At 53.5% G+C, this 19387-nt stretch overlaps 2 protein-coding genes across 10 annotated transcripts in view; both read left to right on the top strand.

The window, feature by feature from the left end:
- The window catches only part of TCF3 (transcription factor 3), a 134216-nt gene extending 125588 nt beyond the window's left edge, over positions 1-8628 (top strand). For all 9 annotated transcript variants that reach the window (XM_075903250.2, XM_075903249.2, XM_075903248.2 and 6 more), the window contains one exon: positions 393-8628. The gene's annotated coding sequence lies outside the window, so the exon portion shown is untranslated. The remainder of the gene's footprint in view (positions 1-392) is intronic.
- Positions 8629-12367: 3739 nt separating this feature from the next.
- LOC149520881 (uncharacterized) lies at positions 12368-19272 on the top strand. The gene is made up of 2 exons (XM_089774918.1): positions 12368-14974; positions 18677-19272. Exons 1-2 carry the CDS (start codon positions 14604-14606, stop codon positions 19068-19070), a joined length of 765 nt encoding a protein of 254 aa, XP_089631044.1. The 5' UTR covers positions 12368-14603; the 3' UTR covers positions 19071-19272.
- Positions 19273-19387: the final 115 nt, after the last annotated feature.

Here is a 19387-nt window from a genome sequence, read left to right as displayed (position 1 = left end):
CATGTAGCACCCAGTCCCCTTCCTGCTGTTGGCCAGTCCCAGTTAGCCAGCCCATTCTGGGTGTCGCTCCGGCTATGCCAAGATGCAGAGAGAAATGTCGGTGAAACATGGCCACTCGTGTTTGCTTGTTCAGTCACATGCTGTTTGCAGTGCAGTTGTAGCTGTGTTGGCCCCAGGCTATTAGAGAAGTTGGTTCAATACCTCTCCCCCTTTGTGTCTCTGATATGCTACTGGCACGTGTTTTAATTGCACAGGGTATAATTCTCCCACCGAGATGAGGCCCGTTTGTATGAACTTGACACTTCCATGTGTAAGGAACCTAGTATTATTCTCACTTGGGTTTCCTCTTTTTTCCTTTTTTGTTTTTGTTTTTTGTTTTTCTTTATTTGTAGATCTTTTTGTTCCCCTGGATACAGAGATGGGTAGGAAGCAAACCTTCGGTGTGACCTGCAGCCGTCTTGAACCATAAACTTTAGTACTGCTAATACTGACACACGAGAGAGAAGCCTGGCATGCTTTAAGGGGCGTTAAAAAGAAACAAACACTTGGTCAAAAACAAAACAAAAAAATTGCCTTAAGTATAACGTATGGAACCGTCAATACATATCACTCAGTTAACAGGGGGAGCATCGTGTTCTCTTGGCTTGTTCTCAAGCAGCCAGCAGCAAAATTGTGCCTAAGCTTAATATTTCTTTTTTTTTTAAAAGAACATTAGTTATGAGATTTTTTAGGTAGAACAAAATAGCAATGCCTTTTGGTTTTTTTAGCTTCTTTTGCATATGTTTTGTAAGCAACAAAAAAAATTTTTGTATAAAAAAAGTCTTGTACCCCACGCTTTTCTGCTGCTGTTTCTATAGTTGATGTTGCATCTTTAGGATCAACCAGAATATTAAAATTGTATTAAAAGACTGGATATAAAAAAAGAGAAATTCTCCAGTTCGGCTCTGAAAGCCACTAAATGCGAATGTAGCCATGGTGGGATATTGTTCCTAGCGTGGCTTGTACCTTCCATGGTAAAAACCCACCTGCTGAATTCATCATCTCTGCTTTGGCCACTTCTCAGCTGGGGAGAGGAAGTCCGACGACAAAACAAGTTCCAGCAGCTTACTTCAGTGGTTCTCTGGCTTCTCCCAGCCTCGGTCACAGGGGAGCCGCCGTGGGCGGGGGTGGAGGGTTGCAAGTTGCTTTTCATTCCCAGGGATCCCCAGGGGGCTCCTTCGCGGGAGGTGAGGGTGAGAAGTGAAGCGGCAAAGATCACAACTGTCTTCTGGAGCCTCACTGCCAAAGTAGAGCACACGGCCAGATTTGGCAGCTCCTTCCACCATGGAAAGAGAATGGACCTGGGGGGAAAGGAGAAGCCGGGATATTGTGGGAGTTCCAAGGTAAGCAAAGAAGCGACCCGCTGTGGACAGGAGCTGAGAGGAGCACACTGTGTTTCCACGCCCCTGAGCAAGTCACCCGCCACCGGAGCCACTTCCACGGCAGGAGGGGAGAGAGACGTGCCGAACAAAGAGTGGCAAAGAACAAAGATGGAGAGAGGGGCCGACAACTGGCAGAACAAAGACACCAAGACACAGAACAAAGAACTGAGTGTGGCCCCAAAAAAGGGCAGCCCGGCTGGGGAGCAGCTCAGTGTGGTATTGGCCATGGCCAGCAAATGAATCTCAGCCTAGGTTCTGGGTGGAGAACAAAGTGAGCTGGAGCATTGGCATGTGCGAATCCCTCCCAGCCTCGGGGAAGCAGTGCCTGGCAGCAGGAAGCAGGGATCCTCCAGCCCATGGAGACAGCGTGTCTCTGTAGAGGCAGCTCCTGTCACTTTGTATTTGGAGCTGGCAACTCGAAAGTGCCACAGGCAGCTGCAGCAGAGTTCTTTCCACCCTCTCCCTTAACCTGGGTCAAAACCAGCTGCTGGCTTCTCTTCAAAGCACCCTCACAAGCAACTTTCTCAGCAGTCGGCTCTTCTGTCTGCATGTTCGCCGCAGGCCCCAGCTGGACAAAACCACTTTCCTGGGGGTGTGGATTTAGCCTTTGGAGGCGAAGGAAGGAGCTTCTTTTCCAGACGGATCAGAGAGGAAAGCGCCCAGGTTTCCCCCCGCCTAGCAAGACCATCGTGACATCCCGTGAGGCTGCCCAGCATGAAGAAATAGTCCCCACCTCCCTTGAAAGGACCTGCAGCATCTTCATCTTCCTTTGTGGACCTGCTGGCTTTCGAGAGTCCCTTGGGAGGGCAGGATGTTTGCTCAGCAGTGCCTGGGCCCCTCAGTGCAGACATTTGAGGCTGCCCCCTTTGCATTCTGGGAGGATGAGCAAAGTGAGGTGCTTAACGTGGGCCGGAGCTGCAGACCCTGGCTCCGGGGAGCAGAGCTGACTCAGAGGATGGAGCTGGGCTGGGCTGGAACGAGAGCAGTTCCAGATGCTTCAGATTTGTATCTCCTCCTCCCCCGCCAAAGAAAAGCGTGGGAAATTGTCCCTGTGGTTTTCCCTCCAAAAGCAGGTCTGAAATGTTTCATGACCAACCCCACCCAGCTATGCCAACTCGGCCCCTGTGGGCTCTGCCAGGCTAATGCCTGGAGGGGGCAGGAGGTGTTGAACCTGCTTGGCAATGCAGTTTGGCCCCTGCCCAGAGGCAGTCCCCTCGGGCAGTGTGTCTCTGGGTGGGACTGTCCACCTCTGTGGCCGGGCGGATGAGGCGACAGGCTGCTGAGGGAGCAGGGTGGCGTGGCTTGTTCGATCCCTACGCAGCTAATTGTTCAGCTTCCTGTGAGGCGAGGGCTGAGGTGTCGGGAGGGGGGCTAGCAAAGCGGGAGTGGGGCTGTTTCACTGGGTCCTTCCCCTTCCTCCTTCGTGGCTCTGGTTTGATGCACCTGGGGCTTTGGGGAAAACATTTTTGCAACTCTCTGGTCTGTCGAGTTGCCCCTCTGAGGGGAGGAGGTGTGGCAGAGGGGGCGGGGTTAGATATCTTGGCACATCTTCATCACTGCTGGCATTGACTTAAGCTTCTGGCTTTCCTCGGTGCTGGCATCCGGCGAGGGTCACTGCCTCATGCCCTCAAGGGTCTGGGAAGTCTCCAGAGCTCGGTCTCGTTCTGTGCCGCTGCCCCAGTTTGAATTCTGGTCAGTCAAATTTGGCAGCCGGCCAGGATGGTTTCTCCCTGCCCTCCCCTGGATGCATGGGGCAGCCAGCGCATCCGACCCCTTCTCCCCTTCCAGAGGCCCTAGGGACTCTGCAGAGAGTGGAGCAGTCCGATGGCAAGGCTGGGATGTGCCAGCCCCCCCCCCCCCCCCCCTTGCAGGCTCAAGGCTCACTCCGTGCTATTCTAACCCGGTTCGTGCGGCCCTGCTGTGTTGGGACGTGGCCGTTGCTTGGTTGTGTGGCGGGGATTAAAACTGAATACAGGCCGGGTAGGGTCAGCCTGTTTCTGCCCATAAATACTGGGATTAAACTGCTCTTCCTTGCCCTGGGGCTTCTTGCCCGCACCAGGAGAGAGAGTCGAAGGGGGAGTGAGGGTGAATCTTGATGAACCCCCATTGTAATGTGTATTGGGGTGGGGGGTGAGGCAGCCTGCCGTGTTCGACCCTGCTCTTTGTATCGCGTAAGCGGCTTCGACCCATCAAGTATTTCTGGGCTGCCGGTCTCGCAACCTCTGCCCCTCGTTAAATCGTTCCAGCGTTGCTGAGGGAATTGGGCCCTGTCCCCATTGAGATGGGGCTCCCCGGGCTGCTGCCGCCATCTCGCTTCCTGCTCCCCTCCCCCCCGAAGGCCAGGGTGAGGTGGGAGCAGCGTCCTCTCCCCGAGCCACGTCCGGGGCACTGGCCACTTCTGCTCAGCGTCAGTCCTAGGTTAGAAAATGGAAAGTGCCCAGTGCTGTCTCTAGTGAATGGCTCTGCCACAGCCTGCCCCTTCCCCAGTGCTGGCCAGCACGCAGCCCTGTCGGGCCCTGTGAGCCGGCCTGCACCTTGTTGTCCAAGGCAGGGTATCTTGCTGCACTAGGGAAAAGAAATGGCTGGCAGTTGGCTGGGACCAGGCTGGTCTCCCTTTCTCGACAGGCAACTTCCCCTCCATGCCCTTCCTGAGATAGTTGTTTTGGGGGGATCCGTCTGTTTTGTGATGAGCGGGTGAAAAAAGTTGGGGGTGTTTTCCAAACAGAAACACACAATTTGAAAATGTTTAGTTTCTGATTTTTAAAAATGGCGTGTTCAGTCTAAAAATCCCAGAAACTTTCAACCCAAATGAAAAATGGCGGTGAGAATTTAGGTTTTGGTCAAAAGTTGAGGAACTCCTCCCTCCCCCACCTTTATGTAATACTCTGTGCATTCAGCCAAAGGCGGGAGGTTTCAGAACCGGCCCTGTGAATTGTTCAGCACAACTTGCTTTTGCCAGCGGTCAGAGGAGGCTTAGAAGCTTCTTCCGTTCCTGTTCATGGGTGAGGAGCAGCTAAATCCCCTAGGCTACTTCACAGATTGGCACCTCTTTATCTAGAAGGGCTAAAACCCCCGTCAGACTTTGGAGAGTGTAGCACTGCGGGACGATCTGGCAGCTGGTCTTTGTGGAGCCTGTAGGCTTTAAAATCAAACTGTGTCCGCTACTTGCAGTGTTTTGTAAAGGGTCCTACTTGGCTCCCCCCGTCCCATGGAGAGCGATTCGTGAGCCCCACATTCACTAGACAAATCAGCGTCCAGGCAGCAGCAGCACTGGATGTCTCTGGGTAGCAGGCAGGTTGCAGAATGGGGGCACGTGGCCAGGACGTGCACACGGGGCTTGCTGCTTCCTGGTGTTTCCCCTGCCCGTTCGTAGCTCCACGTCTGTGCGAAGAAGACCCAAGTATCGGTGCTGGGTTGTCCTCAGAAGGCGTCTGGTTCTTTAAGGGGATGTGCTCTGGCAAAACATAACCCCCAAAATGAGGCTTTGTAAACAAAATTCCTACAAGATGCATAAGGCCCATTGGAATGTTTCCCGGGGAGTTTTAGATTTTAAATGCCCCGGAAAGATTTTAGACTTTCCTCTGCAGAGTTTGCACCGGATCATTCCTGCTGGGTGAGCGCAGGAGACGGCAGCTGGACCCATTGTCCGTGCACCGCGCAGGCTGGGAAAAGTTACTTCAGTCCCTGGCACCTTGAGCTTTAGCCATCACAGCCAGGGTTTGTCACGTGGTGTCTAAGAACGACCTTCACCCAGCTAGCAGGGCACCGCAGCACCCGGTGTGGGGGAACGCAAACCAGACACGCTGCTCGATCCATGAGTGTGAGGTCCCTTTCCTAGGCGACTACGTCCCAGGCGCAAAATGCCTCCTGGATGCTGAATTTGGCCATCAGTCTCGCTGCCTGAGAGCGGCCGTTGCTAGGCAACGCTGTCCAAGTAACTGTCCCATTTTAATCCAGGTTAGGCTGGTTTTGTGAGTGTGTCTGAGCGCGGGGAGGGGGCGGGGGGGAAGCTTGGTGGCAGGTGTCCAAGCCCACATCCACTCACCGCATCACCTTGCTTGTTCGGGGATGCTCTGAGGGGGGATCAGCACTGGGCATTGAACCTGGGACCTCAAAGTGGCCAGCCCCTCCTCTGTCAGCCACAGCTGTCGCAGGCTCCGGGGTGGGGTGAATTGTGCAGGCTGTCGTAGGAGAGGCTTGGCGCGCCAGGCTCCCGTGCCTGCGAACGATGCGGGGCAAAGGAACTCCTGGCTCCCCTCGGCACGGGAGCCCCGGGCGCCTCCGCAGCTCGGCGTTTCCTTTCCAAACTGACGAGAATGAGCTCAGCGACCCTGCCCACAGCTCCCCTGCCCCTCCCCCCGGCTCCGGTGTTCGCTCTGGTTTCTGCTGCAGAGCTCGGGGCAGAAGAACCGAAGTGAATCTGGAGCCTCAGTGCTGTTGAAAGCCCTCCCCGGAGAGGCTGTTGCATGGGACGAGTGTGCAGGGGTTGGGCTCAGCTGGTCCCAGCTGCTGGTGGCAAACACGACCAGGTACCAGTGTGCTGCTCGCAGCCACTTGTGGCTGCTTCTAAAAATGAGTCACGCCAGGGTCCTGCCTCTCCTTAGGGCTCCTGGGCTGCAGCCAGTGGGAACTTTGCCAGTGACGGCCAGAGGGCAGCCTGTCCAGGCCCCTTCACGGGGAGCTCTGGGCGCTCCACCCCCAAAGGAAATGGAGAACTGGCCCCTGGAGCAGAGAACAAACAGAAAGCGAGGGGAGGGGGATCTGTGGTGAACAGCAGCTTGGGTGAGCAGCGTGGCTCTGGGAGCCAGTGCAGCGTGGGGCAAACCCAACCTGACTGTCCCCTCCTCCATCCCAGGACATTGCTGGCTTAGACCCAGAATCACCAGGCCTCGCAGAAGGCCCGTGCCCCTCTGTAGTCCTATGCAGCCCCCTCTCCTGGGCTCCCTCCTGCCGTCAGACAGCGAGGCCTGTTCTCTGCATGCTCACCCACAGGACCTGGGATTCAGCGTCTAGGTAGACTTGGCTCTGCGTGGAGACAGGGAGAAGGGGTGACCTCGTGAGGTTCCTTCCAGCCCGGCGTTTCTGTGATTGTCGCATGGTGCAGTCGCCTGTTCCAAACCCAGCTCTGCCTCGCGGGGCAGCAGTGCGCCCGAGCTAGGGCTGAGCTGGCTCTACCCAGAGCCGTTCTTGGCCCATGTGGGTGGCTTTTTCGGCACTACAGCCTAGCGGTAAAAGCTGACCTGGAGAAGGTGCCGAGGGCAGCTTCAGTCTTCCAGCTGGTGACCAGACCCAGTAGCAATGTCCTCTCCGCTGCCGCTTTGAGCCTGCCCAGGCATCCTGCAGCAGAGACCTTCCTGAGTCCACAGGGAACCCAGATGAGTCCAGCCCTGGCTGAGGGAGGAGCTGGGGTTGGCTGGATTCTCCAGAGATGTCTCATCCCTCCTAAAGACTAAACTTGTTAGTCTTTAAAGTGCTACATTGTCCTGCATTTTGCTTCATCCCTCCTGTTCACTTCAGGGCTGCCCTCAGCATCCACCCCCTCTCCCTTCAGCCCATCCATCTTCAGGGTCCCACCTCCCCATCCAAGCCTCAGAAGCTCATCCCTGACCAGGCTCTAGTAACCCGGGAAAGGCGAGGTCAGGGCAGCTCTAATGCCCCCGAGGCCTGGGCTAGAGAACACTGCAGTGACTAAACAGCTGGCAAGAGCAGCCATTTCAACCCCTCCCCCCCATATCCTCTGGACAAGGCAGCAGGGAAGCCTGCTCTCTGCTCTCGCTCTGGTGTAGGCTGGGGCGTGGGGCTGGTGGGGAAGGGATGCAGCGGAGGGAGCCCTGGTTGGGCTCTGTTGTAAAGCACTAGCTGCCTGCACAAGTCCAGAGGAATCCAGGCCGTTCTGTGCCTGAGCATGGGTGCAATGGAAGGGGGAGGGAGAGGCGCATCTCGCGGCTAGGAGACGCTGGCTACATCTTGCTGGGGGCAGGTGGCGTTGGCTCCGTTGCTTGGGCTGCCCCCATCTGCCCCTTTCCTGGTTGCTGACCGCTCTGCTCTAGAGTGGGGTGCGGAGGCCCTCGGGCAGAGGGTGGGTCTTTGCTCCTTGATCTCCAGGGAAAGGTGCCCTCGCCAGCCACGTTTCCTTTGCCCTCGTGGTGCCTGCGGAGCTGGATGTGGTGCTGGGGCTGACTCCTTTGGCGCAGGCAGGGGGGATACCGCTGGGGATCTGTCCTGTTCCTGTGCTTCTAGCACCTCTTGCCCCTCGGCTCACGATGCCCATTCTGTCCCAGCTGCCCTGCTTAGGGATCTAATACTCCTGCCCCCTATGCAATTGGAATCGGCCATGGGCAGCGGGAAAGTGACTTCTAGAGTCAGGCCGAGTGGGGCAGGGTGCTCGAGTGCCTGTCCGCATGATGCTGCTTCCTCTTGTGGCAGCGTCACTAGCAGCACCTCCACACCCTGCCCCCTGCTCAGCTGAGCTCCTCCTTCCCCCGTGGGGCCCGTTTTTCAGGAGGGATGCTGGAGGTGTCCCCTGGGGACCTCTGAACCGTGCTGAGACGAAAGGGAAACAAACGTCTCCCTCCCATTTAGTGCCAGAGCTTCAAATAATGACCTTTTGGAACCCACCAGCTCAAGCAAATCTTGTGTCTTTGGGGGCGGGGAGGGCACAAAAGTGGTAAATAATTTACCTGTCTTCATCTTGGGGGAAGAGGGAGAAGAGAAAGGGGCACCTGGCGAAGTTGACTAAGGACAATACTTCCATCAACCAACCCACTTTTATTTCATTGCCTATGGGGAAATTACCCGTTTTCTAGAGAAGACTCAAATTAGTTTAGAAAATGAAGTGCTACTTGATTCCCCTTTATAAATATATATATTTTTAGTACTGGGGGGTGGGGCAGAGCAATTGTAGGGGAAAGTCTGGGGAAGTTGTTTATTTTTAACCCCTTAGATGGTTTTTTTTTCCTGTCTTTAAGAAGAAAATTGGTCCTGGCTTTTGATATTTATGCTGCCTACCTGTAAATCCAGATGTACTTAAGTGGCTGAAAATCCTTGTTCTTAAGTCAAATACACATTATAGTTTTGAATTATAATTATATATATATAGTATATATATATATGTCTAACCCAGAAAAAAAAGTATTTGGGGGTTGGGAAATGCATTGTTCTTTGAAATGAATCACAATTGGGGGATAAAATTGTGTTTCTGAGTGCCTCGAGATATGAATTGTTTTCATTTTTTTTAAAATAATTTTATACAAGTGTCAAAACAGCTGGCTGGATTATTTGGAATTTTTAAATAATCCTAACTTTTTTAAAGTAGATTTTGAGAACTGTCCTGTATATAACAGTAATGTAGCAATAAATGTGACATTTTATAACAATATTACTGGTTTCCCATATCTGTCTTTCAGATGTTGTATACCTATGAATGAAAAGTTGTAATAAAGGTTTTACCTTGTACTAAAAAACAAAGGCTTTGATTGGCCACTGTCCCCCTTTATTTTGTTGTTGCTTGTTTTTGTGGTTTGGCTATTAGGCCGAGTGTTTAATTTCAAACTTCTAGATCCACATTTTAAGCAGCTAGAGTGTGGCCAGTACTTCCATGGGCTCCCCTCTCTCCTGCCATGTGCAGCTGTTCTGCATTTCTCTCTCTCTGGGTTTTCTCCTGCTACCCATCATCTGTAGTATCTGGGCCCTTTCGATAGAGCATGGTCCCTTGCAGCCTGTATGGAGTCTTTAGCGCTTCTCCCTTTCTGGGCTCTGAACTCTGCTCGGGGAGGGCTTGTGGGGTTTTCTACTCTGTCAGCTAGAAGGGCAGTCAGTGCTGTCTCCTTATGGCTTTATGGAGGGGCACCATGGATTCTAGGCCCAAAGTGCACTGGGCTCTATGCAGGATAGGGGCCTCCATTGTGGTGGTGCTGCAAATGAGCCTCAGAAATGTCCCGCCCTGACTCCGAAGTGATGTTCATCACACAAACCCATAGCATGTCTGGCAGCACTTTGTTTCTTGCGTGAATAATTTTTGAGGTTCTGTGGCCCTGTCCGGCAATGGGGCTGGACTCGATGACCTCTTGAGGTCCCTTCCAGTCCTATTATTCTATGATTGACAGCCAGGGAGCTTAGCTTGGATCTCCATCCACCAGGCTTCGGAGCAGCACCCACCACAGGGATCTCCCCTTCCCTGCCTGCCTTTGCATTTCCCTGCCTTGATTGTTCGGGTCCAGTTCTCTCCGATAGTTTCATCAAAGATTGAGATCGTGGAAGCCATAGGGCATACGTCTCGTCCGTGGGCGATGCCAAGCTGGGAGGGTTGCGAGTGCTTTGGAGGCAAGGGTTAAAATTGAAAATGATCTGGACAAACGATTTGCAGAAAACAGGCTGAAATTCAATAAATGAAATCCAAACTACCATAGACTCTCCTTGCTCTAATAAGCATATAGCAGAAGGGATTTATTACTGGCCACGAACACAGTATGGTGAGAGTGACCGTGAAATACTCCGGGAGGTTAAAAAACAATAGTGGGGAATTTTGACTCTTCCCCATACTCACTGGGTACGCGTCACCACAGGATGGGATGCAGGGAGAAAGTTTGACACCTTAAATGATGGCTTCTTGGAGTAGCTGGTCCTGGAACCCACAAGAGGAGAGGCCATTCTTGATTTCGTCCTAAGTGAAGCATGTGATCTGGTCCAAGAGGTGGCCCATCGCATGGTAACAGTGACCATAATATAACTGAACGTAACATCCCTGTGGCGGGGAACAACACTAGCATTTCACTTCAGAGCTGGGGACTACACAAAAATGAGGAAAGTTCCCCTTTTAATTTGTTTCGGTGCCAAAAGTGCAAGCTGCATGAAAACGTTTGAAAGACGCCACAATTAGAGGCTCCACTTCAACGTGCACCCCAAATTAAAGAGCCGAATACGGGAACAAAAAGGTGACTAAACAGCCAAGTGTAAAAGAAGCAGTGAGGGGCAAAAGGCCCTTGTTTAAAAGTGGAAGTTAAAACCTAGGGTGGGAAATAGAAAGGAGCAAATGAAGTGCAGAAATACACTTGGGAAGGCCAGCAAAGAACGTGAAGGACAGCTAGCCAAAGGCCCGAAAGGTAAGGGCAAGAGAAAGGCAAGTACGCCAGAAGCGGGAACCGCCAGTGGATGATGGAGATGCTAACGCAGCGCTCGAGGCTAAGGCCATTGCGGAGAAACCAAGGCGACATCTGCACTATGCGGCTTTCCGCAACGGCTGTGCCGCGACAGCCAGGCTGCTGAAAGGGGCGCGTGACCCTGTGGGGGCGCTGTGTCCTTCACTCTACCCATCCCAACTCAGGGCCATGGGGATGGGTCCCCGTGTGAAGGGTTGCCAGGGTAGGTAGGATAATAGCCTTGGAGGAAGGAACAATCTCCCAAGTTGGGTTCATCATTTCCATGCGGCTGTTCCACTCCGCGCGGAGAGGCCGTTCAGTGCAGTAGAGCAGGGCAGGGAACCTCAGGCCCGGGGTCTGATTGCAGCCCCTAGCTTGCCTAGATCTGGCGAGGCTCAGGGCTCCGCTCCCAGCATGGGGGAGCCAGCACTGTCACCTAGCCCCTCCCCCATCTCCCTATGGGGCTGGAGCGCATACACCTAGTAGGCTGGCCCCCCAGGCTCTGGTGTGCAGGGGGAACGTGGGGAGTTAGTCGGGCCACGTCAGCGAGGGTTTGGTTTGTTTTGCTTCTCACTTGTGTGCGGCTTCCGACTGATTTTTCTCTTGGTCAGTTGCCCCCGACCCGAACAAGGATCCCGGCCCGCAGGAGAGTTTTACTTTCCATTTTCCCAATCATGTGATTTCTCAGCACTTGGCTGCAGTGGTAACCTTGGAATTTTGCTCCTTGCCCCCAACCCTTCCGAGCCGGAGTTCAGCTCAGGTGGCAGAAGCTGCTTCACCGCAGAGAGAGGAGCCAGAACGTCTGGAGGCTGCGGAAAGGTAAAGCCGAGCGAGTGCTCAGTGGAGGAGGGATGTACAAATGGCCCCTCAGCGCAGCACGTTTGCTGCACGTCAGCCCGTTAGACCCGGGGCAAACGCTGCAGCTGTCCTGCACGTGCTCCCTTGAGGGACGGAGGGGGGATGCTCTGCAGCTAGAACCTCCCTGTGGGAGAACGCTGCAATGAGCCAGCTCTAGACACGGGGAACTGGGAAATGGCGCAGGGTTTTCTTTCTTTTCCCCTTCATTGTGGTTAATCGACGTACACGGCCCATCGGAGCTGCCCCTTAAAACCCGGGGCAGGGTGCTCGGTGGAGCTGCCGGGCAGGCTCCGTGTGCCCTTCCCGCAGGGTGGCAGGAAGCTCTGTAGAGCCAGGGCAGAATTCAAGGAATGGGGTTCTCAGGCAGCAAAGCCTGATCCTCGCAGGGTAACGTGCACTGTCATGTCAGTCCTACAGGGCCAATGGGACACAGTTCTCTCAGCCCATGTTATCTTCCCCTGCCTGGGGCATCAGCGGGATGTAACCCCAGGAGCTCTGGGTCCGTAGCACAGGCCCCTCCCTCACTTGTGCGATAGGGAAAACTGGCAGAAAACTTACCCTGCATGTGGATCACCCTATAGGGCCAGGGGAGGGGAAATGCAGTACAGATCACTCCCCAGCCAGGAACAGACCCCAGCAGATGGAGGGATGAAGTGGTGTGGCGGTGACAGGCAACCTAGCCAAGCAGGTGAGCCGCCGTGCTCGTTCCAAAAGGCAGGGTAGTGCAGGAGATAGAAGAACTAGAGGACACCAAATGAAATTAATGGGTAGCAGGTTTAAAACTAATAAAAGAAAGTTCTTCTTCACACAGCGTGTAGTCAACCTGTGGAACTCCTTGCCAGAGGAGGCTGTGAAGGCTAGGACTATAATAGAGTGTAAAGAGAAGCTGGATACATTCATGGAGGTTAGGTCCATAAAAGGCTATTAGCCAGGGGATAAAATGGCGTCCTTGGCCTCTGTCTGTCAGAGGCTGGAGAGAGATGGCAGGAGACAAATCGCTTGATCATTGTCTTCGGTCCACCCTCTCTGGGGCACCTGGTGCTGGCCACTGTCGGCAGACAGGACACTGGGCTAGATGGACCTTTGGTCTGACCCAGTACGGCCGTTCTTATGTTCTTATGAGATGAGCGTTGGGACTGTCCTGTTAGGGACCCCCTGCTTGGCCTCTGGAAGACTTGGTATCAGGCGGGTGTGGCCACACTGCCTAATGCAGGAGTGCCCCATGCCAGGCAGGCCCTGGGGCAGGCCCAGCTGTGAAGCCAGCAGTCGAGTCAGAATCGGGTTTGGGTCTGTAGGTTCAGACCCTTAAACGCTGTGCTCGGGTCGGGGGGGTTTCAGTGGCACTGCGCAGGCGAGTTGTGTTAAATCATGTACCGCACTGACGTGCAGCCAGCCCTGCCCTCCCCCGCCCCCCAGGCATTGCCCCCTTGATGCCAGCCCGCGGGATTCAGGGGATCACTGAGGGAAAGGTGCCAGGATCTGTTGCTCAGGCGTGACTCTGGCCATTGGATGTGAGAGTCCTGCCCAGGTCTTGCCCCCTGAATGTTACTTTTCCTGGATTTCTAAGGCCTGGCGGGACTGTTCGATCCTTCAGGCTCGCCTACTGCGCAGCCCAGGCCAACGAACCTCCCCTGGCGATAACTGGATCCTTCCAGGGTCCACTGCCCATGGAACCAGAGAATGGCTTTTGGAAAGACTCCAGGCTCGATTTGTAGCATTGGGTTCTATCTAACCAGCCAGTCCGGCTTGTTCCTCGGAGCCAGCAGGAAGCCAGCCATTTCCCAGCCAAGCTAGGATGGAATCGGGATCCCCAGTCAATGCGCCCCCCTCCCCCCTATTACTGTGCAGGGAGAATGGACTTTAAACCAAATACATATCTGGGGACAGCCATTTCTAGGTCCAAAGATCTAGGTTGGATATTGGGGAAAACTCTTTCCCTAGGCGGGTGAGGAAGCCCTGGGCTGGGTTCCCTAGGGAGGGGGTGGAATCTCCATCCCTAGAGGTGTTTAAGTCCCAGCTTGACCCAGCCCTGGCTGGGATGATTGAGTCGGGGTTGGTCCTGCTCTGGGCAGGGGGCTGGACTCGGTGACTCCTCAGGTCTCTTCCAGCCCTGGGGTTCTCTGATTCTACATCTTCCGCGTGAGATCAGCCACAGGCTCGTAGGTTTTAAGGCCAAGAAAGACCAGTCGTTCGTCTGGTCTGATACCTTTACAGATCCCAACAACTTGCCTGACTACAGCAGGGCTCTTCAGCCTTCTTAAGCACGAGATCACTTTTTGAATTTCAGTGCAATGTAAGATCTACCTCAAACCCAAATCCCCTGCCCCCCCCCCCTTTGTGCCCCTTCTCTGAGGCCCTGTCCCTGCTCACTCCGTCCTCCCTCCCTGTTGCCGGGCGGGGGCCGAAGGTTGGGGCACAGGCTCTGGTCTTGGGCTAAGGGATTTGAATGCGAGAGGGGCTCTGAGCCGAGCCTGGGGCAGGGAGTGGGGGTGCAGGCTTTGGGAGGGAGTTTGGGTTCAGGGGGCTTTGGGCTGGGGCAGAGGCTTGAGGTGCAGGGGGGGGGGTTCATGAGCGGGGCAGGGACCTGGCTGCAGCTGGACACTGCTGACCTCAGGTGGCTCCTGGGGGGTGGTGCAGTGCGGCTAAGGCAGGCTCACCCCTACCCCAGTGGCCTTGCCCCACTCCCAAAAGCAGCCAGCAAACTACCTCCATCCCAAGCCTTGTTGTGCTCCCCCTCCATTTGGTGGAAGAGGGGGCACCCTGACATCAGTGCCCCCCACCCCCTCCCTTCCCTTCTCTGTCCCACAAGCAGGAGGCGGTGGGGGGTGCACAGCAGTGGGGGAGGGGCAGATGAAGTGCCCGCACTTGCTAGCCTCTTGGCCAGACCAGTCAGGATCACCTGTCAGAGGCCCCAAGATCGACCCCTCGATCCCGATCTGCCGGTTAGTGACCACTGGACTAAAGCATCTGCCAGAGGAAAAAAAAGCTCGTGGATTTGAAAGCCTCAGACAGTGAACCCATTGCTTCCCTTGGTAGCGTGTTCCCATGGTTAGTCAGGAGAAACTTTTATTTTCAATTCAGAAAACTTCTTGACTTCATCAGACTCCAGGTATCCCTGCCCCAGGGTGTGGGGCGCTGGGACTGACACGCTTCTGATTTTCCTTTGTGCTCCAGTTTAGCATCTACAATGTCAAGCTGCATCATTCAAGTTGCCAACAAGAGTCAGGGACCAGTCACGGTTGCTCTTAGCACCAATACGGCGTTACGCTGGCTGGGTAACTCTCTGAGCGTGCCCACCCCCGAGGTATTGCAATCCTTCTTCACGAAGGGTGAGCTAAGAGTTTTACCTGGGGAGAAGTCAGTTGTAAACGAAGTTAGCGTCTGGAAAAGCTTCACCTACACCGTTGGGTGCACAGGAGCCGAATGCTATTCCATTAAGGTGATGAGAGAGGAGGATGAGTGGGTGGCTGTGTGTCCATCCCCTCTGCATTGCACCTGGATCGTGGAGGAGAACAAAATCTACCGGGAAGATGACCCATCGAAATGCCAAGTCTTTGGGTAAGTTAAGCTTTCTCCTTCACATTATATCATTGTAACCAGTGTTCCCGCTAATTTTTATGACCATGTGCAGAATGAATTTTGTTCTGTGCACCCATATAGGTGATATGTGACACACTATATGGATGCACATAACAAAATTCATTCTGCAAAAGGACGGTGTCTGACCAAGGAGTTCGGAGTATGTAGGGGGCTCAGGCCTGGGGCAGAGGGTTGGGATGTGGGGAGGTGAGGGCTCTGGCTGGGGGCTCAAGGTGTGGGGTGGTGCTGGGGATGAGGGGTTCAGTATGCGGACTGCCCCAGGGAGGACTACCTCCAGTCCTCCCTCATCACTGCAGCTCAGGCTAGGTGAGAGGTGCCACTCTACAGCTGTGGCAGCACCAGCAGGGCGGGGGAGGGGAGCTTCTCCCCCAGCTATGACAGATCCATGCTGGAGCCTGCAGGGAGAGGTGTCTTTCCCTGCTGCAGCCCTGGGCCCCTATTCAGGGCTTAATAGGCAGCTGCATGGCCTCACAACTTGAAGGGAATTTAGATAAACCAGGATCCCCAACTTCAAATCTTTAAACCATAGTAGTTAATGCCTCGATAACTTCCATCACCATGCAGTTTTGACAGGTGCCCCGCCCCCTTTTGTGATGTCACCAAGCCCGTCACCTACACCCGCCCCATGACGTCACCTGGCCCCGCCCCATGAGGCATTAACTACTAACCATTTGTCACGCCCCAGGCAATTGGCTTAACAATCATGAATTTAAAAAAAAGATACTGAGCTGTATTTCTTTGCCATTTGGTTTCTCAGCACCAAGGTCTCGCTCAGGCTGGAAAACATGAACTTTCTTTGCAATAATAAGAGCTAGGCATTTAGGGTATGTCTAGACCAGTGGTCCCCAACCATTTGGGGTTGCCGGGCGCCCCGGGGGGGGCGGGGCGGGGCCCCCCCATAGCCGCATTCCCAGGCTCGGCGCTCTCCCCTCAAGCGCCGCGCGCCCGGGGCCGGCGCTCTCTCCCCCCCTCCCCTCAAGCGTCGCGCGCCCGGGGCCGGCGCTCTCTCCCCCCGTCCCCCAAGCGCCGTGCACCCGGGGCTGGCGCTGGCGCTCTCTTCCCCCCCGCCATGCACCGCGGGGAGTCAATCCACGGCGCCCCCGGGGCCGGCGCTCGCCATGCGCCACGCGCCCGAGGCCAGACCAGCCCTGAGCACTTGGTGGGCGCAGACAAATGCCCCTGCGGGCGCCATGGCACCCGCGGGCACCGTGTTGGGGACCACGGGTCTAGACTACATGGCTCCGTCAACGGAGCCATGTAGAGGAGTTTACTAGACATAGGAAAATTAAGCGGCGATTTAAATAATTGCTGCTTCATTTACATCGAAATGACCGCCGCCGCGCTGTGCCGATCAGCTGTTTGGCAGCACAGTGGGGCAGTCTGGACGCTCTGTGGTCGACAAGGGAAGCCTTTCTCTAAATGCCTCGTGAAATGAGGTTTACTGGAGCGGTCGACAAAGGCTTCCCTTGTCGACCGCGGAGCGTCCAGATTGCCCCACTGTGCCGCCAAACAGCTGATCAGCACAGCGTGGCAGCCATTTTGATGTAAATGAAGCAGCGATTATTTAAATCACCACTTAATTTTCCTATGTCTAGTAAACTCCTCTACATGGCTCTGTCGACAGAGCCATGTAGTCTAGACGTACCCTTTTTAAAAACACAAAACGAAAGGGAAGATGTTTGTGTAATCACATGACTCTCGGAGCTGGAGTTTTCAGACAAACAACAAAAAATAGTGTGAGATTTGCCAGCAGGTTGTAAGCATTAGCGATGCTGGTAACTGGACTGTCCATAGTGATTATGAATGGAGTTTTAAAGGGAATTCTCTACAAAACCCTACATTAAGGTTACAACTCGGGGCTCAAAAGTCAGGAAATGCCATAATTAACATTGCCTGTTCACTCTTAATTTGGCCACCTTGTGCATATGCACAATGATAGAGCCATCCCCATCACAGAGGATGCTTGAGCCAGAACTAGGGACGAAACCCAGCTCCTTGGGTCCTAGCCTTAACACACTTCCCTTCCTGTGCAGCTTCTGCTTCATTCACTGTCCTGTGCATTGAAGGAAGCACTAGAGCTGTAGCTACACAGGGATCTCGTAAGGAAGAGTGAAGTCCCGCGAATGGAACCCTTTCTATAGCTATTTTCCTTTGCTTTTTACAAAATTCCAGCCTGTGAAACCACTCAGAGGCCACTAGACCGTTTGACGATTAGACCAGCTTCACTGTGATTTCTGGTTTTAGAAATCCTGGTCCATTTCTTTTTACTTGCTCTAGACATAAAGGACTTCAGAGGAGATTTTTTCAAAGGCGACTGGTGAGGTACCCAATTCCCGTTGACTTTATTGGCAGTTAGGAGCCCAACTACTAGTGGTGCCCTTGAAAATCTCCCACAGTCATTGACTATCTTTTGTTCTGGTATCAGAAGGGAAGGCACAATCTTCACTCAGTTCTTCACAATCACATGCAAGTCTTGGCCAGACCCCCTAACCCAGGGGTTTTCAAACTACAGCTCGCGACCCAGCACCGAGTCGTGGAATTTCGGGCCCTGGGTCTCGTTGCTGCAGTGGGGATGTTGGACTAGTCGACTAACCCGCTGACCCTGGGCTCCATGGCTTTGAAATGCACAAGCCCCCCCTCTGGGAACTCCTGTGCATTTCAAAGCAGGCAGCTGCGTGCAGCCCAGAGTCAGCGGGACTTCCTGCCGGCCCCGGGCTGGACACGGAGTTCCACATTCCTTCTTTGAAACGGGGGCTCTTGTACATTTCAAAGGAGGAACGTGGAAGTGCCTGTCAACTAATCAATTACCCACATTTTAACTACCTGCCTGTCCTGGTACTGCAGACTGTGCTGCACCCCAGAAGCAGCTGGCAGCAAGCCTGGCTCCTAGATTGTGGAGGCATGGGGCACACAGGGTGCCACGCACTGAAGCGCAGCATGGTCTGTGGTGCCAAGAGAGGCAGGAGGCTGCCTTAGCACTCCCAATGCACTGCTGACCAGGAGCAGTTCAGGGTGAGCCCCTCCTGCCTCAGCCCTGCCCCCGCCCCCTCCAAATCCAAAGCTTCCTCTTAATGGGAGCCAAAGTTCTCATCCTCAGCCCCACCCTGGAGCCCAGACTCTGGTCAAATTGTTGGGTCACGGCATCAACGATTTGCTTCAACTGGGTCATGAGAAAAAAAGTTTGAAACCCCTGCACTAATCCATCCCCAACCAAAAAAGCTGGTTTGGTTTTGCAAATCTTGATCCATTAAACTTAGTTTTGACACAACCCACCCTAACCCCAGGATCCTGTTAGAACCTTTCTTTATTTAAACTACCAGAGGTGGGGGTGTTCAATAAAATTCTCCACTTTTGTCTCATGGGCAAACCAAGGGACAGGATGGAAGGGTTGAATTCTGGTCTACACTCAAACATCATAGTGGTTCAGGTCTAGGTCTGTTTCTGATCAGAGTTGCTCACTGTGAGGCCAAGAGAAGATGACGTGTTCATATACACAGCCCCAGTTTTGGCCCGTTGCTATTTTGTCTATATTTGGTGCTTTTTCTGGAGAGTTATAAGGTGTGCGAGGGAGGGCATGAAAACTTGGTTAATTAATCTGAACTCTTCTCTGTATTCTTCCTGCTGGCGGGACTGACACTAATTGTTCCCTTTCTGCTCCAGCTTCGTGTCTGATAAATTCAGCTACACCATAAAAGTTGCCAACCAAACCAAGGAAGCTGTCACCGTTGTGGTTCATGAAGGTCTACTACCCCAAGTGCTGACTGCCGGTCCACTTGGAGTTCTAAGCCATGTGAGAGACAGCTACTTCAACACAGGGCTTCTAGTTGATCCAGGAAAAACAAAAACTATTCAGAAAGTGAACCCCAAGAATTTATCCTCCTATACATCCCTTTCTAAGGTAGCGGGCATGGTAAAAGTGCCAACCTACTGTATAAAGGTGGAAAGGGATAAACAGATTGCTCAGTGTAACACGCCTATGCATTGCACCTGGATCGTGGGGAGCCATGGAATGTGGCAAGAAAATAAACCTGAAGAAGTTTGCCCGTTTCAGTAATGTGCTTTTCTCCTTCCTGATATTTTTATAAGCAGGCAGCAGGAGGAGACCCTATACCTTATAAATCCGGGGGGCTTAGCTGGTATTTGCTATAAGAGCTAAAACAACATCTGTGTGTCTAGTGATTCTATTTCATGCGCCTGGTGACACATACTTTATCTGACACATTTTCACTTTTGTTGAATAAATCACCTGCAAATAATTTTTCTTGCTATTTATACAGCTCCACTAAGGCAAATAATAGCAGAATCAGACATCAGCAGAATCAGACATCAGCAGAATGTATTCAATGCTTTTTGTGACAATCAAATAAAACA

This window comes from Pelodiscus sinensis, chromosome 32 (genome assembly GCF_052426305.1).
Source record: "Pelodiscus sinensis isolate ZL-2025 chromosome 32, ASM5242630v1, whole genome shotgun sequence".
Taxonomy (NCBI): Eukaryota; Metazoa; Chordata; order Testudines; family Trionychidae; genus Pelodiscus; species Pelodiscus sinensis.
The sequence above is the reverse complement of the archived record's forward strand: the minus strand, read 5'-3'. Positions and strand labels throughout refer to the sequence as shown.